The sequence below is a fragment of the Dipodomys spectabilis genome, unplaced genomic scaffold (genome assembly GCF_019054845.1).
Source record: "Dipodomys spectabilis isolate Male_0828 unplaced genomic scaffold, ASM1905484v1 ptg000026l, whole genome shotgun sequence".
NCBI lineage: Eukaryota > Metazoa > Chordata > Mammalia > Rodentia > Heteromyidae > Dipodomys > Dipodomys spectabilis.
In genome coordinates, this window is record NW_024870703.1 from 6,427,976 (window position 1) to 6,455,391 (window position 27,416).

Sequence of the window (27,416 nt, forward strand, 5' to 3'; positions counted from 1 at the left end):
TTAGTATGGTCTTGTTTGTGTAAATGCCCAAAAGTGGAATTGCTGGGTCATAGGGGAGCTCTATGTGGAGTCTTTTGAGGGACTGCTTTCTAAAGAGGCTGAACAAGTTTATACTCCCACCAACAATGCAGTAGGGTTCCCTTCTGTCCACATCCCCTCCAGCATCTAAAAACGATGGTTAGATGCCACGAAGTAGGTGGCAATGCCTAACTGTGTGCATGTTGTCAGGCCCAAGGGCCTCTAGCCTTATTTCTAATTTTCATTATTGTGGGGTTTACCTCTTATAAATAATACATGTATATGAATATTCTTACTGTATTATGAACACTAAGATAAATAAATGATACTTGCTTCAGAGAAATTAAAGCACAACTTTATCTGCCCTGCATTTTCATGTTAGTTGAAAGTAGTAGAGAAAAAGATAATTTTTAATAAGATATATCTGAAGGCCTTGGAATCCTCTCTTCTTTGAGACAGAAATAACCACATTGTATGACACGAACTATTGTTTTCTAATCCTGCTTTGCAAGCTGCCCTTGCCACTAGATATTAGATATAATAATAAAAGATGTAGGGGCTGGGAAGGTGCTCAGTGGTAGAGTGCTTGCCTTACATGCCTGAGGACCTGGGTTTGATTCCTCAGCACCACATAAGCAAAAAGAAAAAAGCCGGAAGTGGTGCTGTGGCTCAAGTGGTAGAGCACTAGCCTTGAGCTGAAGAGCTGAGGGACAGCACCCAGGCCCAGAGTTCAGGCCCCATGACTGGACCCCCCCCCCCAAAAAATAATAATAAAACATGTATAAAAAAAGACTTGAATGACCATGCTGTGACTCATTGTTCACAGTAGATCTTATCTGTGATGGGAAGGTAGTAGAAATCAGTGACTGGAGAGTCTGATAATTACTTGTGAGAGATTGCTTCTATTGCAAGACCTCAAATAGTTTCATATTAAACCCAACATGGGATCTTCTTTGATAACCTTAATGTTTTCACTTGATGAATTCACATTCCATTCAACTTATGGATATATAGGATACTGATGAGCTTTCATGTGTTTAGAAAATGGAAACTGTTAGCCAGGCACTGGTGGTTAATGCCTGTAATCCTAGCTATACTGAGGAGGCTAAGGTCTGAGAGGGTGGTTCTAAGCTAACCTGGGCAGAAAAGTCCCCATGAGATTCTTATCCCCATTAGCCACTCAAAAAACTGGAAATGGTGCTGTGGTTCAAGTGGTAGAACACTAGCCTTGAGCACAGAGAGGTTCAGGGACAGCACCTAGACCCTGAGTTCAAGCCCCACAACTAACAAAAAAAAAGAAGAAAGAAAAGGAAAGAAAATGGAAGCTGTTTATATGTAACTATGTTATGTTTATATGTAACTTAGTAACTATGTTATTGGGAGGGGTGTCTAGTGATGGGTTCCTTTAGAAGTATCTATAGTAATTACAACTTTTTTCTAGCTAAATCTATTTTATAAACTAAGGTAGATATAGAATTTTATTAATATTTGTTAAAATCTAATAAAAATGATAACCAAGTTTTTTTGTTTTCCTCCTTTTCTTTCCTTCTCTCTTTCTCCCTCCTTCCCTCTCTGGGTCATGTATTTTTTTTTAATTATCACTTTAGTTGTACAAAGGAGTTAACCATTTAACAAAGTAGTTTATGAACAATGTGTCTTTTTCTTTTTTTTTTTTTTGGTCCAGTCATGGGGCCTCAACTCTGGGCCTGGGCGCTGTCCCTTAGCTCTTCAACTCAAGGCTAGCGCTCTACCAATTGAGTCACAGGGCCACTTCCGGCTTTTTTTTTTTTCTTTATTGCTTATGTGGTGCTGAGGAATCGAACCCAGGGCCTCAGGCATGCAAGGCAAGCGCTCTACCACTGAGCCACCTTCCCAGCCCCAATGTGTCTTTTTCAATGTCACCCCTTTGAATATTCTGTCTTCTGCTTACTAAGCAGGCATTCTACCACTTGAACCATTTCTCTAGCCCTTTCTTTAGTTGTTGCTATTGTTGTTGTTGTTGTTGTTGTGATAGTACTAAGATTTGAACTCAGGTCCTTTTAATTATTTTTTAGATAGAATCTCTTATTTCCAGTCAGGGCTAGGTTAGGACTCTGATTCTCCTACTTATACCTTTCATGTAACTGGGATCACAGGTGTCTACCACTGTGCCTGGCCTCAAGTTTTTTGAACATGGATTGTGATGGTCAAGAAAAAGATGTGATTAGAACTACATGTGTTAAGAGGCACAAAGTTGGGGCTCTGGAGTATGTCTCAATGAGCCTTTGTAATCATGTTCAAACCATGCAGTGTTTTCACCAGCCAACAGACACAGTCTCTGGTTACATTAAGACAGGACTCCAACGTCTATTCCTTATTATCAGAATCTAGTTCTAATAAGCATATTTGACATATAAATCGGTATGTTATATTTATAACAATGTGGGATTATTTAAAAGTAAAGCAAATACCTGCTTGCTTGTTTAAAGTATAAAGTGCCTTATTATCCTTTATTTAAAGAATAAGTAGATAATTTTGTGTTTTATTTATTTTTCCAAATCTGTAATCTTTTCCATCTAAGTGTCCCAAGAATGTTTTAGAATTCTGATGCCATAATTAATCCTGAAAGTTTTCATTTATTTTTGCATGGAAAAAGAGAGAGAACTGAAATTTAATTAAATTGTTCATCTTTGGAAGGAGACTTGGGGAGAAACGGTATTAAGTGCTTATATTATGAGGTACTAACCTACGTAATTATCTGAGTACTGCTTTTCACATTAAGTCATACTTGTTTTCTGATTCTGTTTTTTCAGTTTCCATAGCAAGGCGTGTACAAGATCCATTAGCTGAGCTAGTGAAAATTGAGCCGAAGCACATTGGAGTTGGAATGTATCAGGTAAAGCAATGTAGATCATTTAATTTATGAAATCCATCAATACAAAGAGTGTGGTTAAACCCAAGATAGTAATTAGGTGTTAGTGGAGTTTATTTCCATTTTCAAAAGTTATACAGTTTGTGGAAAGGTAGGTAATAATTTTAAGTTGTCATACAGGGAAAAAAAATCTTTTTTCTTTCTTGTGTTAATAAGGGCTTTAAAACAATTTACTAAAGTAAGATTTAACTACTACTAAAATATTAAGTGAAACTAGTAACTTAATTTGGAAAGCTCATCCTGTTAACAGTATTTTTAAAACAGAAAGTGTGGAACATGTGGTTGGGGTTGTATAAACCATTATGAACTAGTGTGATCTTAGGAAAATGTATGCACCTTTTCCTCTATGTTCCATTTCCTTTTCCATTCCATTCTCTTTCCTTTTCCCTTTTCCCTTCCCCCTTCCTTTCCCTTTCCCCTTCCTTTTCCCTTTCCCCTTCCCTTTCTCTTTCCCTTTCCCCTTCCACTTCTACTTCATTCCTCTTCCCCTTCCCCTTCCTTCTGCCTTTCCTGCCTTTTTTTCCTTTTCTTTTTTTTTCTGGCAGTACTAAGGCTTGAACACAACACCTTAACCTTACTAGAGGAGTGCTCTACCAGTTGAACCTTTACCCTGCCCTTTTGCTTTACTTTTCACATGGATCTCATGTATTTGCATGAGACAAGCCTTAGACTATGATCCCCTCCTGCTTTTACCTCCTGAGTAGCTAGGATTACAAGCATGTATGACCATTCCCATACCCATTTTCCATTTCTATTTGATTATTATAATTAGTTTTTGAAACAATGTAAAGCCTAAAAGCTTTACATTGCTATTGTTGTATAGTAGTAATAAGAGGCCTAGGAGGAACTGATAGAATTGTTTGTGTTGTTACTATATTTTCAATTCTTGAGTTTAAATGTGTTCATTAAACAATTAAGAGCAGTGGTAAATCTTGGCAGAGTCAACCAGTGGTGCAAGAAGAATGGTATACGAAGCATAATTGTATACAGAAGGTTTGGGTCAAATTGTTTTTGTCTTTGGTGAAAGTTCTTCTTAAGCATGGCATGGGACACGCACCCCTAAGCCCCAACTGTTTGAGAGACTCAGGTAGTAGGATCTTTTGTGCTCATGAGTTAAGAGATCAACCTAGGAAACATAGACCTTGACTCAAAAAAAGAAAAGAAAATCTTTCCAAAATCTGAAATAAAAGATTACCCTCTGTAATTTTTATGAGATTTGAGTGATAGGTACAGTAAGCTTGCTGTATTTGGGGATTTATTACATGTAGTTGACCAAGAGTGATTTTAAAAATAATTATATGCACATTAGGCCGCTCAGTTATTTGGGAGAATCTCTTAGTCAATACTATCATTAGTTGTTTAAAACTTTGTGCTTCTTTTTCCTTAATTTGTAAAAATACACCTCCTCCAAAGCAAGGTAAATGGCATAATAATCCTCCCACACCAAAATAGGTAGATAATATGCATAATTTAAGTGCAGGAAAGTGTAAATTTTAAATTTGTTGATAGCATGTCTTTCATGTAAGTTGGGTGGCATTATGTAAAACATGAATGAAACATCCACAGTATTCAAGATAGGGCATGAAATAAGATCTGGTTTTTGATGAGCTGGATTAATGTGTACAACAGTAATTTTTATGACACTAATGTCAGTCTTCCCCATGTGGTTTCAAGTTATGGATGTTCAAATCTATATTACGATATAGGTAAATGTCATCCTAATCATTCCCAGTTTTTCCTCAACAGCATTCTCTTTGGAACCATATATACCAAGGGTCTACTTACTCTCAATGCAATTAGTGGTTATTAGAAATGGAAGATCTTAGTACTCATACAGTTCTGTCTCTTAATTTGACAGAAGAAAAAGCTATTGATGTAGAGTATAGGATTTTTACCCCATATCCCACTGTGGAAGGGTTGGGATTAATGGGTCATACACTGACATTTGACTAAAGTGTCATCATTTTATAGCAAAATGGCCTGGCATTCAGATCTGTGATGGTTAATCTTGAGGTGTCCATATTGGATTGAGAGACCTAGGAGATTAGTATGGCCTATTTTTATGCCATACTAATGTCTTTGAAGACATTTCCAGAGAGAATTAACTAAATGAGGAAGAGTCACCCTAAATGTGGGTCACACTATCTCATGGGCTAGAGCCTGGTATAGAATAAAAGAAAGGAGGAGGAAACTAGATAGCATAGGCATACTTCTTTTGGCCTTCTGGCCACCATACTGTGCTATATCCTACCATGCTCACCCCATTATGATGGACTTAAACCTTGAAAATAATGAGCTAAAATAAATCTTTATTCCTTTAAGTTCTTTTGTCACAAAGATGAAATTCCTATCATACGATATTTAACTAGACTTAAATGTTTTAGTTACCAATGGCATCTAGCTACACATAGAAGAAATGCCTATTATCTATCACAACTTTGTGATCTAGGCAGTTATCATGAGGAAGAGGAATTATGATTATTGGTTTAAGGTGGTAGAATAATGAATGACTTCAACTTTATAGAACCCAGGCAGTCTAATAAGCAAGCCATTGGCATCACAAGAGGTCTAAGTAAATAGTAGAGATAAAGCCTTCAGTTTTAATTCAGACATAATGGTTAATGTCAAAGCATGTGGAACTTCTTCCAGCAGGAGGGAAAAGAATTGTAAGCATTGGAATGATTTGTGCATTTAAATATTTACTCTGGCCACACTAAGGAGAATTAGAGGTATAGAAGAAAAAAAGCAATAAGCCTAATTTAGGACATTGTTAAGCTTTGTTAAGAGGTAAAGATGGAAAAGAGTGTTTTGTAGTAAGTACTTGCTGATAAGTGAGAGAGAAAGAATTTTCTCTAAGAGTTCTGGTATGTGTTTGATGCTTAAGCAGAGCAAATTTTGTAGAATTTTGAGCATGCTAGTTTGAGAAGACCATAAGAAATCCAAGGAACAGTGTTAAATAGTTGGATCTACAAGTTTGAGACTAAAGAAAAATAGCCATATTAAATTGGAGTATACCCTTTTTAGCAAATCATGAAATTGAGAAAGTGATTGAGGTGGTAGGTTGAAAGCATCATATGCTTTTTAAAAATTGCTATTGTAAAGATGATATACATCATTATGTGCTTTTAACTACAGTTCTACCACTGCCAATGTACTTGTCAATGTATTCTAGTCAATTTGGAGTTTGCTAGAACTCTAAATTTTGTGAAACAACAGGAAAGGTATATGGGAATATCTCTGTTTATATAATCATGTGCTTATTTGAATAAGTTAGTGTTTACTGAGAACATAAGAAACGGTCCCATCAGTGGGTAGAAATTATGGGAATTCCTGAAGGATATCGAGCATTAGGAATCATGGCCACAAAGAAAGAACCTGGTGAAGCTACAGCTTGAAACATACTACTCACAAATGATGAACTAGGATGATTATTTGCCACAATTTTATATATTATATGTATTTATTATATTATATATATTTATATATTATATATATATTATGATAATAACATATCTTACTATTAACATTTTATAATTCTTACTGATTTGTGCACATTTCCATGTTAATTTGTGTGAGACATTACATAAAATATGTAAAGAAATTCAGGCGTAGTGGTGTAATCTTGTAATCCTAGCTACTTTGGAGGCAGAGATTAGGAGATTCTTGGCTCAAGGGATAGGAGTTGGGGGAGTTGCAGTGGAGGCCAACCTGGACATAAAAGTTTGTGAGGCTCCATATCAACTAATGGCTGAGTGTGTGCCTGTCATCCCATTCTACAGAGGGCTCAGGGGCATGTGCCTATCATCCTTAAGACAAAAGGAAGCATAAGAGCACAGAAGTCCTATATAGCCTTGGCATAAATTGAGACACTGTCCTGAAAACTGAAAATAACAAGTGTAAAAGAAAGGGCTGATGGAGTGGCTTAAGTTGTAGAATGCCTGATTAGCAAGCTTGAGGCCCTGGGTGTACACACACACACACACACACACACACACACACACACACACACACACACACACACACACACACACACACACACACACACACACACACACACACACACACGAGTAAAGTTATAATAAAATAAAAATTGTACAAGTGAGAAGGACACAGTAAAGCAAAAATATACCAATGGTAGAAGTGTAAATTGATATTTCTAGGAAATAGTCAATACTTGTCAAAGAACACTTTTTAAAAATTTACTATCACAGGCTGGGAAGGTGGCTCAGTGGTAAGAGTGCTTGCCTTGCATGCATGAGGCCCTGGGTTCGATTCCTCAGTACTGCATAAGCAGAAAAGGCTGGAGGTAGCACTGTGGGTCTACTGGTAGAGGGCTAGACTTGAGCTGAATTGCTGAGGGACAGCCTAGGCCCAGAGTTCAGGCCCCATGACCGACAATAATAATAATAATAATAATATCACTGTAAGGCAACAAATACCCCTTTGCTGGCCTAAGCCCGCCTTTGATGGCAGTGATTGTGGGGCAGGTGAGGTACCTCCTACCTCCAGCCTCAGGTAAAACATCTCCAGCCCCCAACTGTATAAAAGGGTCCTCCAAGGAGCAGAATAGCATCCTTTTCTCTCCTCCCTGGTGAGAACTTGGCCTTGTCAGCTGCTCTGGCAATAAATCTTTTCCTCTACATTACTTTATCCGTGTGGTCTTTTGGGTTACTTTGTGTTTGGGTTACTTTTTCCTTTCATTCACCTTTATAATAACAATTAAAAAGTTTTTTAAAATCCCTATTACCTGGAAGTTCTCCCTTTAGTAAGCATTATGGCATTAATAAGAACTGGCAAGATTTATATCCAAATTTGCAATATGTACAAATACCAAAACACAAGAAGTCATTATAACAGGAAAAGTCTTAAGATTTATGGTACATCTATCAGTTGAGATATGTAACCATTGAAATTCAGGTTTTTAAGCAGGTATAGTAATGTGTGCCTAGACTCTTAACTGCTGAGGGGGCTGGGTCAGTAGGATCAAGAGTTCAAGTCTAGCCTGGGTACATAGTAAGACTCCATTTCAGGTAGGGAAGGAAAAAAGAAAGGAAGGGAAGAGGAGAGGAGGTGAAAGGAAGGGAGAGAAAAGAAAAGAAAGGATGGAAACAGTCAGACTTTACAAAAGGCTTTAATAACATAATACAAAATAAAATAATATGTGTCTAAAGACAGCGATGGGAAGGGAGGAATGAGAGGGAAAGAAAGAACAGCTTACATTAAGCAAAAGGAAAGAAACGTAAATATCACCTGATGTGGAAGAAATAATTGTATTGTCAAAGCTCATAGAATTCACAAACTTTATAGATCATGATAATGACAGTTTGCCTTATGAAGGTTAAAATGTGTTTGTGATTTTAACTAAGTATCACTATTCCACAATACTGTGAAATGCGTGAAATTTATGTAACCACTTAATATCAAGTAAATTTTTTTTTACTTAAAAAAAGAAAAAATGTGTTTTAAAAATAGATTTGTTTTTACATTGAAGAAATAACTATCTGAAAAAACCGTCTGACAAGTGATTGATATCTAGATCCTTGGTTGTTGTGCTGAAGGGGTTTTTTATTTTCTTTTTCACTTTGTTTTTCAAACTTTCTGTAATGAATATATATGAGGAGGAGTTTGTTGTAAAATACATGCCATTGATATATCAATGGGCCTATTGATTTCAGCATTGATACAATGGTTTCCAGTGTAATCATAATGGATGGACTTTCTTTTTAGTTGAGACCTCCCGGTGTTTTGGCATAAACTTAGTACTTACATTCATTCTAATTTAAAATATGAGTAGCTGGACAAACATTGCTGATTGAAAAAAAAATGAAAGTTGTTTAAAGAAAGAATGTTAAATAGTTAAATGAAATAATAGACATCATAATGTTATTTCAATAGAAACTAAAATAGTTTTGGTTTGAAACAGCTAAAATGCTAAAGACAGCACTCTAGTCCATGTCTTAGACAATCAGGAGAGCCGATTTTAAAAACATATGCCTGTCATTATTTCTGGAGAGAGGCAGCCAGTGTGGTCGAATGACAACATATCCCTAACTGACCCCTAAAGACTTTGCTGGAAAGTGGCTTGGTGTTACTCCCAAGAAAACACTCCCGGGTGAGACAGGATGATGCAGGCTTGGCTGTGTTGATTTCTATGGGACATGGGGAATGGTGGTTTAGCTTGGCCTTGCCATACCCTGAGTTAAAGTTTAAATAAGTCGGATTTACTTGCGATTTATTTCTTCTTTGGACTGTGTTCTTGTACTTTTAGGCTCATTAACACTTCCATTTGGTAATAAGTACATGAAGTCAAGCAAGAAAACCTCCAAACAGCCCTCTTTCTTCCTCTTGTGCCTCTCTGTTAGATCATCTGACAATATCAAACAACAAAATGGTTGTCCAAAATAAGTTTTTGGAACCCCTAATGGACTCTATCCAGGCCATCTTTATTCCTCATTATTGAGGATAATGAGGAGTCACTGTAAATGAGTAATCATCTTTCCAGCTGAAATTTTATGGTTGTACCTCAAAGATAAGAGTTTTCATTTTATTTCAATGCCCTGCCTGTGGCATCAATTCTTGGTCAAAACAAAATCAGCTTTAGAAGCACTATGGAGTAGCTTCATAGGCCCCCTGTATCTTTGTGTGTGAGATTGATGTGTGCTAGCACTAAGCCCCCAAACAAACACACAATAAAACACTCTCCAGTGGTGACATTACCTTATTAAGTACTTTTATAGTTAAAGTAGTGATTATTGCATATAATTTTAGGTTAAGACTATGAAAGGTAAGTTTCCTCATCTGTTCCATATTGTTTGTCCAAATTTTTTCAGACATTCTTGTTTCTGAATTATCTGTCATTGTTGAGTGAATACAGAGAAAAGTCTAAATTAAAAATGTAAAATAATCCTTATTATTTATGGACATACATTAAGAATATAAACTTAAACACAGTAACTTAGGTGGTAGTTAATGTTGAATGGACCATAGAATGAAAAAAGAAGAATGAGATCTGGGAGAAGTATTACTAAGAGTTTCAATTATATATAAAATCTTTTATTTCTGAATCTGGTTGATGGGTACAGGATGTCTCACTTACTATATTATACTCAATAACCATTGATTAAATATTTCATAATTTTTCAAACAGCATAGGATAATTGGATCAGATGGTAAAGGTGCTTTAATTCAGGAACTTGGGCTTTCAGTTCATTTTAATATCTTCCATATATGTGTATGTATGTGTGAAATAGATTTTATGTATAGTCAGGAAAAATAGTTATTTTCTTTTTGCAATAAAAATGATAAAAGTAACTATTATAGGTTATGGCTGGGAAGTGTAGGAAGATAGGAACATTTGTCCCTTATCTTTTTTTTTAATTTTTAATTTTTTATTGTCTTTAAGTAGTTGTACAAAGAAGTTTCCATTCTAAAAAACAGTATATGAGTACAAAGTGTCTGACCACATTGTCCGTTATCTTTGACCTCTTTGTCTGTTATCTTTTAGTTTTTATTTTCTATATTGATATGGGAATCCTGCCATTTTCCATCTAGCTCACAGAGAGAAATTAGTGTTTTATCTGTAGGCATATGATTTTATTTGGTTACTGACTCATTCAATGTAAAACCTTATAAGAAGGCAAGGCATTTTTACATCTGTATCTATATGTAGGAACATAGTGGATAATAGTAGACACTCAGTAAGCATTTAATGAACAAATAGATGAATGATGTGTTATCATATAGTTGATCATTTATTATAGTTTTATGTTATGAACACAGCATAAATTTTTGTAGCCGTATGCTAAAAATTTTTGTTAGGCATATCCAAACTGTGAGTTACTATTATTTTTTATTTTAAAGGAAACTCTTTTCAGGAAAACATCTTGAAAATCTTCCTGTTTTTTTTTTTTTCCAGTCTAACACTTTGATCTTTAGCTTGTAAGGCCTTTATGATGTTTAAGGTTAGAATATTCTGTTCTTTGCCTGGACAGGAACCATGGTCTACCCCTGCAATCTGAATCATTTTCCATTAGAATATTGACTACCATAGATTGAGGTGTGTGTGTGTACGTGTGTGTGCATGCGCATGTATGCATGATTTTAAACATATTTTCTCCTTCACACAGAATACTGCTGCTCAGTTCATTGAAAAGTTCCCATGTAGGTTTAAAGTTAATAGTGAAATTACTTCATAAGTAGTTCTTTTTGTTTTAGTTAAGTATATTTGTCATATGCTTTTCTTAGAGCCTTAATATCAAGAGCTCAGTTACCTGCACATATTTTATCTCACTTCTCCATTCTCTGATCTGGAACACTGCTCCAATCTCTAATTCTGTGTCAAAGAGTTTTTTCTAAGTAGGGATTTCAAGCCCTTGGATTTAGTTTGTCGTATGTGACTAGTCTTGTAAAAGCTTTATTGTATACTCAAAATGTGATTTGTCTCAATGTAGAGATAGAGACCAGAATAAGTAGTGTTTGGTTTAGTATATGAAGGTGACACAGCTCTTTACTAACTGACCCTTAAGAAAAGCCATTATTGTTTTTATTAAGTCATCATTGAATTCAGTGATCTGATTGCATAAGACGCCTTTTCTGGGATTCCTTAGAACACTTTTTTTTCTTTGTATAAGGAATTTTAGTTAAAATCAGAAGTTGAAAAAAGCAGTGGATTTGAGTTCTTTTTGTAATGAGTTAACAAGAGCTGTCTTACATACCCTATCTCCTTTCTGTTCCTTTTTGTCTCAGATCTTTCTGTGGGAGTTCTGTATTGAAGCACCTGCCCTGAACAGTTTTGAGAATTTAGGAAGCAGAAGGCATTAAAACAGCCATTTGGTTGATATGAGAATGGCTGAGGAAGGTGAGGAAGGATATCTATTGAAAAAGGACTGAAGTAATTAAATTTAAGTTTACAAGTTTTCTCTCTCCCTTTTACTCATTATTCTCATTAATTACATATCATTACAAAGAAAGGATTTGTATAGAATGAGGATTGTTTCTCAGTCCATCAAAAAAAATACATGTGCTGCTTGTCATTTTGTACAGTTAAGCTCAGAAAACATCTTTGTTTTGGGGTGAGACTAGGCCATAGGCTGATTTCTTAGGGCATTGTTAATTCCAGTCATGTATTTTCTTCAATAACCCAAATCAGGTCAGATATCCAAGCTGTTTATTGTTCAGTATAACTAAAAGGTGTATGCTCTTTTCATGTGCATAATTGGGAGGGAGAATTTTCTCCTAACATGCTTATGGCTTCTTTCATTTACTTGGAGTAAATGGGGCCAGAAGGTATGAGTCTAGCTAGGTTTTGTTGGAGGGGGGCTTGTAAAGACTTTTTGAGGTATGATGTGCAAGTGAGTGTTTTTAAATCTCAGAGGTGTGATTATGTCATAACAGCCATAACCCCTGGACTTGCTTTATTACTTTTATTAAAACAAATCTGTATGGGGGTGCCACGTATATTTTGGTGGTGAAGGAAATGAGGTGGTTAATTTATTATGTGAACAGCACTTTCAACTAACCGCAGAGTGATTCACTCAGAGAGCAATGGAAAAGCCTAGGTCTGTAGACAAGACTGCTTTTTGATTTGTAGACCCTAAATTTCAACACTGGAGCATGAAGTTTATCTACAAAATTGTTCCTTTTTTCTGTAATTAAAAGAAAAAAATCAGTTAGAATGAATTAATTGTACAAACAGCTTCATTGTGGAGCCTCTTTATGACATTCAAATAATGTGCTTTGAAAAAATTCACTGTATCTCTAGCATTCATTTTAACCATTCTCCCTTTTAATATTTTGGTGGGTTTAATTTTAGCATTTTCATGAATACATATGTTATTATATTTGATTCATCCCTTCACCTTTTCCTTTCTTCTGTAGTGTTTTTGTCCAATTTTCAACTTGTAGTTTTTTTCTTCATTTTATGTGGGCATTTACTGAATATGAATGATCTAAATAGTCCTTGCCAAGAAGCTAAGGAGAGAGAGGGACTGAGAATTTATATGATGGGCTATTAGAAAGGTAAGAAACAGCTGTTAAGTTTCTAGCCCCTGTTCTTACTTCACAGGACTCCACAAGAGAGAAAAAGGTATTTTAGCCCTTAGTGGATGAGTATAACTGTGTAGAGGCAGATCAGAGAAGCAAGGCACCTGTTGGGCTTCCCTTTTGTACTCTGTATTTATATACAGATACCATAGTGGAAAAGAAAGTCTCTTGTAAGTCTCTAACTAATATATGTTTAGCAGTTAGGGTGGGGGTGGGAGGAGCAGAACATATATACCACCCACAGGTACATGTATTATTCAGGGATGTCAAAAGAGGGCTCAAGCATCTTAACAAGCTTGCACTGTATATAAAGCACTTGTTGTATACTCATAAACAGCTATTGTTTGTTTGTTTTTTGGGGATCTGAGCCACATCCAGCATCATCTGGCGATTTATACCTGCCCAGGAGGAGAGTGAAAATAGTTCACCTTCCCAGCATTATTTTTAAAAGAACTTTTCATTTTCCAAATGTGTCCAGTATTAACTATTTAGAGATAGAAATACTTCAAAATCAGGCAGGCATTTAACTGGCAAGAATTAATTAAGGCATTGTAACTGGAACATTGTGAGTCTCTATGAAAGCAAGTATAACTATCTGTTTTATAGTTTATCTTGATTTCTTTGGGGTGGCTCACTACATTTACACTAAAAATGATGTCATTTGTCATATGCTTCCCAGGAGAGTTAGAGCAGGAGAAACATCATTTGTGGAGTTTAAAGAATGTATTAAGGAAGACAGTCTAGGTCTGTAGTTTCTGCAAAAAGGGCACATGGCAAGGAGCACCAGCACTTGATTAATTCATTCCAATAAATTCATTACTCAGTATTGATGACCTGGAAGCCCTTGTGACAGTTGTCCAGATATTCTGGGAGACTGCTTCTACCATGGTGATTAGTAATGGTCATCTATGCTTTCTAACTGTGGTGGAAATTTAATCTTAAAAGAAACTGATTATAGGCTATATTAGTGATTTTTTTTTTTTTTGTGGGCCTCTCAAGCTCCTTGCTAATAGAATAAAACTATGTTGGAGACATTGCAGGAGATGCTATGTTTGACATTATGTAAACTGGCATTGAATTTGGTAAATGTGGATTTAAGTCCCTAACATTTTTGCTACTTTTTAAAAGATTGAGACTTTTAAAGTATCATTGGAATTTTATTTTTAAGAGTCTATTACTCTTTCTTCTAAAGACCTACCACAAAGCACAGTAGAACATTAACAGCTATATTTAAAACTTAGATACTGGAAAAGGATAGTTCCAGTATGCCTTCCATTCCCTGCCTTTTGTCCTGTTTTGTATGCTTTGCCCCTTTGCTCTTCTCTCTTCCCACTGCCCGTCCGCTGCTTTTGGAAGAAAACATTGTTCCCTAGTCCTGCCAAGCAAAGGCCCTCTTTCTATGGTTTGAAATACAACCAGGCTCTTAAAAAAGTGATCCAGCTCTCAATTATGGTTGGAAACCTTCTCAGATATGTGTTGACAAATTAAAGCACCTTCTCAGGTTTTTCAAAATACAAAATATGGACTTGCTACAAAAGTGAGCATTAACTGTGCACAGACCTTTGTGATGGCAGAATACAAGCCACCAGCCCTGTCTATTAGGTGGTGAAGGTGTGGTTTGAAATAAAATACACCTTGTCGTTGAGTAGGTTTCTCATCTTTTATGTGAAGAAATGTTGTGTTTATCATTAATTATGAAAAAGAATATTTGGGTTCTAGAATAAAATTCTTGGATAATTGTCTTACTTGGGACACAAAACCATAGTCATTAATCCATGCCCATCCTTGTAGTTCAGTAGTTATAATTCAAAGTTGTGTTTAGCCAAAATGTTGAGAGCGTTTGAGACAGTCTGGCTCAAACTTATATTGTATAAACACTCACTGACACTGTCCTCACTTCTATGGTGGTTCAATGAAGAGAACACAGAGCCTCATATCAATGAGAGCCTTTGCTTTAGTTACAGTTTAAATGTCATCTTAGTTACATAATTTTACTTCTTTCTGCCTTTTTGGGAAACAAGGATACATATGGAGTAATGTTAAAAGGGGAAAGAAAAATAATTATGAAAATGCCTGAAGTTACAGATGTGAAAGTAATTTTATTTCCAATGTTGGGATCATCAAATAAATTGCGTTTATATTAGTGGTTTTTAAACATCTGATGGTAGGCTTCTTCTTATTCCAATTACTTATTCCTATGCTGAGCTTATCAAGTATTCACATAATCATTTAATTTCAAGGGCATTCCATTCACACAGGCAAGTTTTAGAAACATGTTTGTTCCCTCCCTTCTGCTATCCGGGAGGAGGACAGATGTAGCTGTGTGGAAAGTTTCCAGAACAAAGGATCAGAGTGGCAGCCTAGCTGTGGTCATAATACAGGAATGAGGAAGTAGAGGCCCATTGCCTGAACTGCCTCTTATAAATAGTAATGACAGAATGTGTTGCACAGGGAAAGATCGGCATTTGAAGTTGAATTGGAAAGTACACTTTAAACTTCTGTTAGTTATTAACTACAGAATTTTGCGTAAGTCAATAGTGCTTTACTTGTTATCCTTGTGTATCTGATTCTTCTGTTGTGGTTCACATCCAATGTTTAAATTGAGTCAGTATTTTGGAGGTGGGAGCGGAAGAGTAGAATAGTTAAAAACAAATACAACAGCAACAACAGAAACAAACTCCTTAGTTTGCTAGGAAGCACGATCTAGTTATGAGTTGACAATAAAAAACAGCTGTTTGTTTGTTGACAGCCTGTTTTTCCTTTCCATAATCAAGCTGTTTCTCATCATGTAATTACCAGCTTTTTAGTATCTAAGGCTTGTAGATTTATAGTTGGTTACATAACGTTTGCCAAACGTCATAGTTTAGATAAAAAATTAGTGATTCCCCTGTAGTCATTCTACTGAAACGTGAATGTGGATTGTAATTAGAAAAAGATGCCTGAAGAAACTTCTGAAATTCATTTCAAATTTCAAGGGAATGATGAGTGTGTTGTATGTTTTCTAAGGAGGAACCCTTACCATCTTGTCAACTTACTGACAATCTGAAAAGAATTATGTTTTCATGGATATAGTTAGTCTGCACTTCGGTGCATAGCAGAGGTTTTATTCTGAACCAGAAGGACTTGCTTGCCTGCTTTTTTTCCCTAAAACACTCTTCTGATGGTGAAGCCAAGAAACGAAAGGAAATAAATAAAGTTAAGCTGAAGTTCTCTGAGAGTCCTAGGTGATGTTTCAGCTTTACCTGCTGAAAAAGCTGGATGTGCCTCCTACTCTAAGAAGACTTATCTAGGCCATTTTATAAAGAGACCCCTTTTCAATCTGACTGTGCTGAGTGAGGCCCTTTGGAAATAAGGAGCACTCTGTTTTAGGAAACAAGCCAGAAAGGTGAGGTTTCTATTGCTCCATTTAGTTTTACTCTTCAGAATAAAACCAGAACATTTTCTAATCATGGTTAAGTCACAGCTTCTTGGAACAGAAAAGTTTCTCTCAATCTTTTCACAGCACAGAGTCACATCTGAAAAAGTCCCCTTCAAACTACCATACCATGAAGCTCTAGAGATACTTATTTTATTGCTCCAGTGTAACATCACACTTTATCCTTGGTTTGATAAATTTAAAATTACAATGGAATTTAAAATACTTTAAGTACTTTTTTCCCTTTTATATCAAAGGCATTACATAACAATTTTTCTCCTTATAAATGTGTGTGTGTGTGTGTGTGTGTGTGTGTGTCCGTGCGCACACAATCTGTGAATAGTTTTTTTTTTTCCTTTGGTTGTGGGGTCTGAACTCTGGGCCTGGGCACTGTCCCTCAGCTCTTCAGCTCAAGGCCAACGTTCTACCACTTGAGCCACAGTGTCACTTCTGGCTTTTTCTGCTTATGTGGTGCTGAGGAATCGAACCCGTGGCCTCATGCATGCAAGGCAAGCACTCTACCACTGAGCCACCTTCCCAGCCCCTGAATAGTCTTTTTGAAATAGAAGATATAACTAGGAAGAGGAATGTTTTAAAATTTGTAAAAATAATTATTGAAGAGAAGTAATTATATGTAATTTTTATTTTCATTATTTTTATTGTTTGTACTGTATCTTTCATGTGAAGTTTATACCTACTGTTTTCTAAAAGCACGTCATAGAGTATTTTATTTTACCTTAATAGTATTTGTCAAAATTCTTTCTCTCTTCTAGCTAAATAATCCCAGTTATTCACAGGAATTAGACCATCAGTGATTTCACCAGGTCCCTAGTGATAGTTACTGTGTAGGGGTTATTACTGGACTATGACATAGTCTGTGTGTGTGAATGTGTGTGTTAAATGCTATAAGCATGGCATTTTTATTGCTACTTTAAACTATTTAATTACAGTTAATATCAGGGAAAAATTTCTTTGTCTGAAAATACTATACTGTGAGGTCAAAATCTAAAAGAAAATGATTATGATTATGTCTGGCTTAGTTATAGCAGGTAAGAAGTGATGGAGTACAAAGTTGAATATTTTCATGTGAGCAGCTGTACATATTCTTAGGGATCTATTGTCTTAGTGTAGTGCTCAGGTACATAATTCAGTCAAATGAATTGCATATGATCCATTTAAAAGAACTTTACTATTTTGGTATTACGAGAAGAAAATTTAGTTACCGTTTAAGAACTTCATCCCCAAATCACTTAATGATACATTTAATTTTAGCTGACCCAAAATTAATCAGTTATAAGTAAAAAAATGTGCCAACTCTGACTCTAATGTCCTTTTTGGGAGGAAGGAGGGAATATTGGAGACTTACAGGATATCATTACAGTTTTCTATTTTGTTTTTCTGGCAGACATTTTTAACTTGGTAACACTTTCTCAAACACTATGCTAAAATTCATTATTATAGAACCATTAAAAATACTGGTTTATTATCCAGTGATTAATGTCCGTGACCTTTATTTTTGGACCAGCTTCATAAGTCTATACCTTTTCCTGTCAGTCATTGTCTAGAATTTCATTTTTGTTCTGCTTTCCATTACATACCATGAATTATATGAAATTAATTTAATCGCTACTACAAACAGAAATTAAATGTGCCCTAATCCAGAGTTACGTTGTTTGCTTTTACAACTGTAAGTCATAAGTAATTAATTTTCCTTGGAAAATTAATTCACTTACCATTCCCAGTAGCATCATATGTTGACACAGGGTTATAGATAGTTTAATATTTTTCTTCAACATGTTGGCCTCAACTTTAGAAGACCTTAAATAAAAACAAATTAAAATTTACTCAACTGTATATAATTTAGGCTTATTTAAAATAAGTGTTGTTGTTTTTTATGTCATCCAGGTGATGACTTGAAAATTATATTCAAACTTTACAAAATCTCCATTAGTATATTAACAAGTCTGAAACAATCTAGTTTTGAAAAGGTTGTTCATATGACAGAAGACATCAATATACTCCATCTTTCAGTTCTGAATAAAGATTTTCCTTGACAGCAGTCGCATGGAGAATCTTAACTATCACCTAGCTGGTGGGAAAGCAAAGCAGGTAATTTACTTGTTGGACCCTTTGACCACCTGGGTCAGATCATTTGGTCTGATTCATACAGAACTTCTTTTTCAATCTCCAACTTCAGTGAGCAGAAAGATTTTCATCAGGTCATCTGACAAAACAAAATACAGAATGTATCTTTTTATAACGTCGATAGCCTTTTTCTATCTCTTTTTATTTTTCTTGTTTAATACTTTTTTTCTCTTGCTTTCCAGAAAGACCAGTGTAGAAAATAAAATAAGCAAAAGTCTTTCAGTTAAATGAATTTGGTGCCCCCTCCACACTACTGCTTATATTCTGGGAACTCAGAAAATATGAGCAATCCAAATTTAGCTTTTCTTTTACATTTGCCAGGAGGTTATTTAGTAAGGTGGGTTTTTTCCTCGTTCATAGAATTCTATAAAACATATAGTGTTTATTACTTTGTTTATATTTATTTAAGTCACTAAGGTGAAACTCTAGTGACGGTGGCAGTGTTACAGTTTTACCAAGTGGGGGGCTTATTTTATAAATGTGCCTTTGTGGCCATAGCTTTCCCAAATGCATGAGGTTAACAGCAACGTGCTCTTTATGCCTTTGGAAAGAAAATTCCAAATTAGCTGTTTAATTCCAGTATAAAAGTACCACTAGAATACAAATCAGCACTGTTATTTGTTTCTGTTTGTTGTTACTCTCTGCCTTTTTGATCTGTGCTCACTGGTTCACCATGTACCTTCCACAGCTGTGTCAGAAAAAAAATGTTTACTTCTGTCATAGGGAGGTATCTCCTTTCCTGTGATTCAGTTTCCCTGTCAGGCCTTCAGAATCAGGATAATGGCTTTCTTCTTTGTCCCCATAAAACGAAATGAAAAATCTACATGTGCCAGGTCCTTTGCATTTGTTTGTGTTCCAACTCAAATACAGATTATTACATGGTTTAGGGGAAAACAGTCTTTCAAAAATAACATACAAGCATCAAAGGCAGTAGTCATTCAAAAAACTTTTATCACCAAATCTCCATTATGTATGTAGAATATGATTGTGCATGAATGTAGATAATTAAGTGTGCATTTTTACATGGTTTATGAAGTATATCTGCCTTCTTTCTGAAGTAAACTGAACAGGTTTACTTTATCCTTATTTTGAAGTAGGAAAGCAAATGTTCCCTAATATTAGTGTACATTTACTTTCACAATTAAATTTAATGAGAGTTTATATTCTCCTTTATTCATTTTCATATCTTTTAGAAAAACGTTAATTTTATAGTGAGCTTATGAATATAAAGAGGCTGTATCACAGGGGTGTGGAAATATGGGGTACTAAATTTGAGCTACACAATATTTACCCAAAGCTTAAAAATAGAAACTTCATGTGAAAATACATAAAAATTATAGATTCAAACAACAAAATTTGGAGAAGCAAAGTTATTTTTTACTTTTTACTTCCCAATTGATTTGGATGAGAATAGCAAAAAAACAAAGACTTCTTGGTAGACATATAAATGCTTTTTTTTAAAAGATGTTTAATTGGTTCTGATTTTATAACTTTCTACAGTAATAGTTGTAACCTGTGTTAAAAACTAACCATGCTGTTTACAAGTGTGTGTGTGTGTGTGTGTGTGTGTGTGTGTGTGTGTGTGCCTGTGCGTGCGCGCGTGCGTGTGTGTGTGTGTGTGTGTGTGTGTGTGTGTGTGTGTGTGTGTGTGTGTGTGGAGAGCTCTGAGGAAACTTCATGCAGAATCTGGCTTGAGTTTGGTCAATAAGACCTTATTTTTAACCTGCAAGCAGTGTGCAGGTAATTATAATCATTCCTGAATTGCTCCCTAAAGTATGGTAAAGTGGGATTTGCAGACTGCTGATACCTGTTGGAGAATGATATTGGTGTTTTGTAACATGTTACTATTAAGAGGTCCTTTGCATTGCTTCCGAGAGAAAAGTGCATTTATACCTAAAGAATGTACAATTATTAATTTGCATTCTGTTCCACACTGTTCTGTCAAAAGACTAAATTTAAACACATTGGCACTTCTACTCACAAAGGTAATAATTAAATTAAGGTGATATATAGAAAAGTAAAATGGCAATTTACTACCACCTGATATTGACAAAACTCTCCTAGGTCCTTTAAAGTGAATCATACTCCCAATCATTATCCTGTCCGACCTAGATCATACATACTAACAATGGGATTAATTGGGTTACACTTTGGCTTTTACCCAAAGCTCAAATCAGATCACAGGAAGGTAGGGAGCAACTGTATGGAATATCCTGCTTCAGCTACACAAACCAGCTCACCTAGATACTGCCCTTTCTTTTTGAAACATTGTCATGGTTTGGGCCATCTTCTGACTGATGTTTAAGATCTTTGCTTCAAAAGACTGTGGATTTATATAAAATAATAGAATAATAACCTCTCTTTGATGAGTTTTAAATGAATTAGGCATTTATGTCCATTGCAATGGATGGAATGTCACAGTAGTAATCAACAAATGAAAATTAGTAGAACCTTTAAATAATATTCTGTATCTCAACTATTTTATATTTGCATGGTAATACAGGCCATTTTTCTTTAATATATATATGAGGAATAATTTTTGAATTAAGATTTTATCAGTGAAGATTAAAAATAAAAACAACCTTTTCCCAACATTTGCACTACAACATTTAAGTTTGTTATTTTTTATAGAAAGGAACACTGGATAGAAAGTAATTGTTTTGAGTTTTAGTATTTGTCAAATTTATGGAAATCTCCATGTTATAATTTTGTCTTTTTCCTTTCCTACACGTAAACAGAATGAAATTTACTTCATTCAGTGATTCCTTCCCTAGAATGACTGAAGGTACTACATACTATACTTGTTAGTAACAAACTTGAACTCATTTTAATGTTACTGTAGGCTCTATGTTACACATGGGCAAATAATCTGAAAATATGGAAAGAAATTCACAGTTCTTTATAATAGGAATGCTTAACACTGGTAGGGCCACCAAGAAGTCTGTCTGATTGACAAGCATTTTAGTGAAATTTTTTCTTTTTCTCTTTTTCTCTTAAAATTTTTTTTTCTCTTGTAGCAGTGTTAAAGTCAGTCAAAGTATATATACAAAGCTGAGTGAATACCGTTTCCTCCAGTACAGGGGCTTTTTTTTTTTTTTTTTCAGGAAGTCTAACTCAAACCAGATGTTTTGCCTAGACCTAGAGTTTGTTGCTGCCAAGCATCTCATCAGAGGTCAGAGTTCTGGGCTCCGGGCCCTGCTAGAATTCTTTCACAAATTGCTATTCGGTGAGGTTTTAATCCTAATGGAAAGAATAATGTGCTTGTAAAGTCTGCAGTTATTACAAACACAGTATACATATTGTGGACTTCAAATGTCCACATATTTTATTCCCATAAATAGGAATGCAGATGAATGCCTCGTATGATAGCTTTAGACATTCTCACTAAAAACCTAGTATATAGTTTATGCTACATTAACCATTTGCATTTGTAATATTCCCAATAAAAGTGACTGTTACCTTTGGGTAACAACTAGTAACCAATTCATGGCCACTACCACAACTGGTTTTTAACAAGCTCATACAACCTCATACAACTATTTGGACCCAAGAATTAGAAGCACTTAGAACTAAAAATTGGATATTCTCATAGGAAGATCTGTGAATGCTGTAGTACCAACTGAGAAGTTCTTAGGATAATGCAAAGGACACCATTATGCGATGATTTCATTTTCCCATATTTAGAACATGTCTGTGAAAGCCAAATTTATTTGTTCAAGTTAGTGTGACAAGTGATTTTCTTTATTATAATGGTGAGTGTGATTGGCAGATAGCAAAACATGAGTTATAACTCTTTGGTAAGGATTAAGGAAAATTATCAAAATGTATTATATCTAATTTAATATTATATTGAAATATTATTAAACGCCTATTGGGGGTTCTTGTTTTGGGTTATAAGCTGAGAGACAACCCCAAGATAATAAACAAAAAAATTACTATTTGGACAAGACATAAGTATGTTAACGAGAGTATATCTACTAAGATACATAAATCAGTAATTGAAGTTGATGTGGCAAATATTTTAGGCCAAAAAAAAAAAGACAATCCAAAACCAGGCACAATGGTTCATACCTGTAATAGTAGCTACTGAGGAGGCTAGATTGTAGAGGATCATTGTTTGAGGCCAGCACAGGCAAAAATGTCACAAAACCCCATTTCTACCAATAAAAAGCTGGCACAGAGGCACATCCTCATCTCAGCTATGTGGGAAGTATAAATAGAAGGATCACAGTCTGGACCAGTTTAGTAAAACAAGCAAAATCATATTCAAAACATCATGAAAGGGGCTGGGAAGTTGGCTCAGTGGTAGATCGCTTGCCTTGCATGCCTGAGGCCCTGAGTTCGATTCCTCAGCACCACATAAGCAAAAAGAAAAAAGCCGGAAGTGGTGCTGTGGCTCAAGTGGTAGAGTGCTAGCCTTGAGCTGAAGAACTGAAGGACAGCGCCCAGGCTCAGAGTTCAGGCCCCACGACCGGACCACCCCCCCCCCCCCCAAAAAAAAAAAACCCCATCATGAAAGCAAAAAAGGCTAAGATATTACTCTTGGGGTCGAGTGCTTCCCTAGTAAGAGCATGCCTCAAACTGAGCATGGCATAGAAAAATAGACAGTCCAAATTTCTTTTTTTTTTTTTTTTGGGTCCGGTCGGGGGCCTGAACTCTGGGCCTGGGCGCTGTCCCTCAGCTCTTCAGCTCAAGGCTAGCGCTCTACCACTTGAGCCACAGCGCCACTTCCGGCTTTTTTCTTTTTGCTTATGTGGTGCTGAGGAATCGAACCCAGGGCCTTCTGCATGCAAGGCAAGCGCTCTACCACTGAGCCACCTTCCCAGCCCCGACAGTCCAAATTTCTATAAAGAGAAATTGAACTTTTTCAAAGAAAAAAATCATATGGCAAATTTATATGTCTCTGATTATGTCATAGCATGTGAAAGTAACTTTTGACTTCAACAGTTTATAGCGTTTATTTGGGGGCGCAATTATAGTTTTCTTTTTATTTTCATATTTAAGTGCACCAATATAAGGGCATAGTAAATATATGTACAAAGCTCAAATAGGTCTCGAAGTGTTCTAAATAAATGCAGGAGCCCCACAAATTCTAATAGAATCCAATAGTATGGGCACAGTATGCACACTGCCTTTTGTTTCCATAAAAGAAAATTAACATTGATATCATCTCTGCTGCAGTACTGACTATTGTATTGGTGTTGAGATAAGGTCATCATTTATGAACTTATTCCACAAATGGCTGCTATCAAATTAAAAAGATTTTTTTTGAAATGTGGTGTAAAAAGAAAATGTTTGAAGGATATTTGTGCTGTACTACTTATTTAAAAATTACTTTCTTTTGTTCATGTATATATGTGTATGCTGGGGATCAAACCAGGGGCATTGAGCTAGCAAGCAACCTGTCTATTGGTGAGCTATCTTCCTCATCCCTGGAAATTATTTTGTAATTAATTTTTTGCTATGGTGTGCCTCTGAATATACAGCATGGTTGATAGATCTCTCAGTCTTATGTTCTGATATATAGTGAATCTTCCTGATTGAATCCTATCTCTTTTCCATAAAAGCTCTCATAGTACATTATATTTAATACTATTATCAGTTAGGCTTATTGTATTATGTAATCACAAGGGACTCTTTTTCTTTGAATATAGGGACCTTATTGATGCATAGTATTTTCATTGTCTTTAGTATTCTAAAAGTGGAATAATGTTTCTTTTCTATGTGTTCATGAGCCATAATTAGTAGGTTTTTTTCCCCCCACAAGGTCAAGGGACACCTTTGTCAATTTCTTAAACACGTTGAAAATAAATGTCAAAACTTGAGACTACATTTTATTCTGTATGGCATAATCATTCAAGTGCTATTTAAAACAGAGTTGAGGCTGTGATCACTTAATGAGAAACAAACAATCTCATATTAATGAGTATCCATTTGCCAATAATTCTGTCATTTGTAACTTGAATCAGTCATCACCCCTGCAAATAACCCTTTCAAGACATTATTTGCAATTTTGTCCTCTGTTTTCTGTCCTTGATGTTGTGAAAATGGCCGTCTACTGTTACAGGAATGAAAAGAGATCCCGTTCAAACATCTTTTGTGTTTCCACTTTCGGTGAAAAATGTTTTTCAAACCTGCAGCTGGTTATTTCTGCAGGAGTTCCCACTTATGCTCAGATTTGATTGACATTTTGAAATGGCAGCTTTTCATGAAAAGCTGTTAACTTGTAGAATTCAGTTATGGTACTAAGACAGACTGACTTTGTTCTGTGGCTGGGACCTGTCCAAACTAAATAGAACCCTGCATCTGAATTTAATAGTGCTACTCAGCCAAGATAGGGCACTTTTGCCTTTTTTTTCTGTTTCCAAAACTCTTGATGCTTCTTATATGTTCTAAAACTAACTTGATGGATATTCATCCCAACATCTTTCTGGTCTGTAATTGCCTTAATTGACATGTATAGTCATTCCCTTGTTCCCTCTCTTGGAAAATATGATAGTCTATGACAGTTTTTTTTTTATTTTTTATTGTCAGAATACCGTACAGAGGAGTTACAATTACATGGGCAAGATAACGAGTACATTTCTTTGGGGGGGGGGGGGGTCTGGTCATGGGGCCTGAACTCTGGGCCTTGGCGCTGTCCCTCAGCTCTTCAGCTCAAGGCTAGCACTCTACCACTTGAGCCACAGTGCCACTTCCAGCTTTTTTTTTTCTTTTTGCTTATGTGGTGCTGAGGAATCGAACCCAGGGCCTCATGCATGCAAGGCAAGTGCTCTACCACTGAGCCACCTTCCCAGCCCATGAGTACATTTCTTATCAAGCATTATTGCCTCCTCTTTGTTTCCCCTTCCCATCCCTTCCCATGCATGCAGTGGACCTTGTTCAGACTCATTCCCCCATCAGTCTTCTGCATCCTCCAAACCAATCTCAACAAGCTTTACTGTTCCATTTTCAAATATGTATATAAAGTATTATCATAATCACTTCCTTTTAGCTTAATATTATGCATTTGTTCAACATATAATAGAAACAACTTCAGGAATAAGGTGCAATAAACTATGAGAATCACAAAGTACTTGGTCCATGCCCTGAAGGAACTTGGAATTCAGTATCTTTTAAAAGTGTATATATACATATATATATATATATATATATATATGTATATATATATATATATACACACACACACACACATATGTATATGTATATATACATATATATTTATTTATATATATTATTTATTTTATTGTAAAGATGATGTACAGAAGGGTTACAGTTTATATGAGTAAGGTAATGAGTATTTCTTGTGGAGCATTCTTACCCCCACCCTTGCTTTCTCCTACTTTCCCTACCCCTCCACCCCCACCCAATTGTAAAGTACATTTCCAACCATCTTGTGAGTATCACTGTTGCATTGATTCACCCTTTGTCTTTGACTCCCAATTTTGTTATTCCTCTTACTTTCCTCAAGTCAGATAGACATATATACAAGACACAGTCAAATGCTGTGACAAGGGATAAACCAAAGGGGGAAAAATGAAAGAAAAAAGAAATAACGTCACACGATATATTTTTTAAAACCTCTTGTTTCCATATCTTGGAGGTCATTTTGATTAACATAATTTTATATGGCTATATGTATATAGATATTGAGCTATTGTGATCTTCTGATAGGACTATCCTAGTTATATACTAATTATTACAAATGAGAGAAACCATGGAGCCTATGTTTCTCTGGGTCTGGCTTACTTCACCTAATATGATTTGTTCCAAGTCTTTCCATTTCCTTATGAATGGGGCAATGTCATTCTTTCTGATAGAAGCATAGAATTCCATTGTAGAGTAGATCCATAGATCTACTCATCTACTAAGGGGCATCTGGGTTGATTCCATATCTTAACTATGGCAAGTAACAATGCAATGAACATAGTTGTGCTGGTAGCTTTAGTGTGGCCTTGCCTTGTGATCGTATGGATGAATACCCAGGAGAGGGTTTGCTGGATCATTGGGGAATTCTATGTTTAGTCTGGTGAGAAACCTCCTTACAGCTTTCCAGCGTGGTTAAACCAGTTTACATTCCCAGCAACAGTGTAGTACTGTTCCCTTTTGGCCACATCCCTGCCAGCCTCTGTTATTGATTGTTTTCTTGATAATGGCCATTCCAACTGGGGTGAGGTGGAATCTCAATGTAGTTTGATTTGCGCTTGTTTTATGGTCAGAGATATTGAACATTTCTTCATATGTCTATTGCCTACTCTTGTTTCCTCTCCAGAGAAGTCTCTTTTTAATTCCTTAACCCATTTATTGGTGGGGAGGTTGTTTCTTTGAGGACTTGTTATTGGGGGGTTTAAGTTTTTGAGCTCTAGGTATATTTTGATATGAGGCCCTTGGCTGTTGTATAGCTAGTGAAGATCTTCTCCCAATCTGTGGGCTTTCTATTTATCTTGCTAGCTATGTCCTTTGCCATGCAGAAGCCCTGCAGTTTAATGCAATGCCATTTATCTAGCCTTTCTTTGATTTGTTGTGTTTCTGGATCATTATTTAGAAAGTTTTGGTCTGTGCCAAGGAGCCCTAGTTTATTACCTATCCCTTCTTGTAATATCTGCTCTTAACTTGAGGTCTTTGATCCATTTTCACTTCTTTAAACCTGCTTCAATTTCCTTTTTCAGGTTTAAAAAAATTTCATCATAGAGGTCCTCACCTCTTTGGTTAAGTTAATTCTTATTTCTTGTTTGTTTTAGGCTTCAGGAATTGCTTTTTTGATTTCACTGTTGCTCTTCTCATTGTTGATATACAGAAAAAGCTACTGATTTTTATGGGTTAGTTTTATACCCTGCTACTTTGTCAAAGTTTTGGATCAGCTCAAGTAACTTGGGAGAAAAGTCT

General features: G+C 35.7%; 1 protein-coding gene and 1 pseudogene across 2 annotated transcripts in view; one reads left to right on the top strand and one right to left on the bottom strand.

The window, feature by feature from the left end:
• The window catches only part of Srbd1 (S1 RNA binding domain 1), a 192,268-nt gene that overhangs the window by 114,354 nt on the left and 50,498 nt on the right, over positions 1–27,416 (top strand). For both annotated transcript variants that reach the window (XM_042675462.1, XM_042675461.1), the window contains exon 16: positions 2,811–2,893. In XM_042675462.1, the coding sequence (XP_042531396.1) occupies positions 2,811–2,893 (83 nt within the window). The remainder of the gene's footprint in view (positions 1–2,810; positions 2,894–27,416) is intronic.
• On the bottom strand, positions 168–239 carry LOC122104607 (annotated as a pseudogene).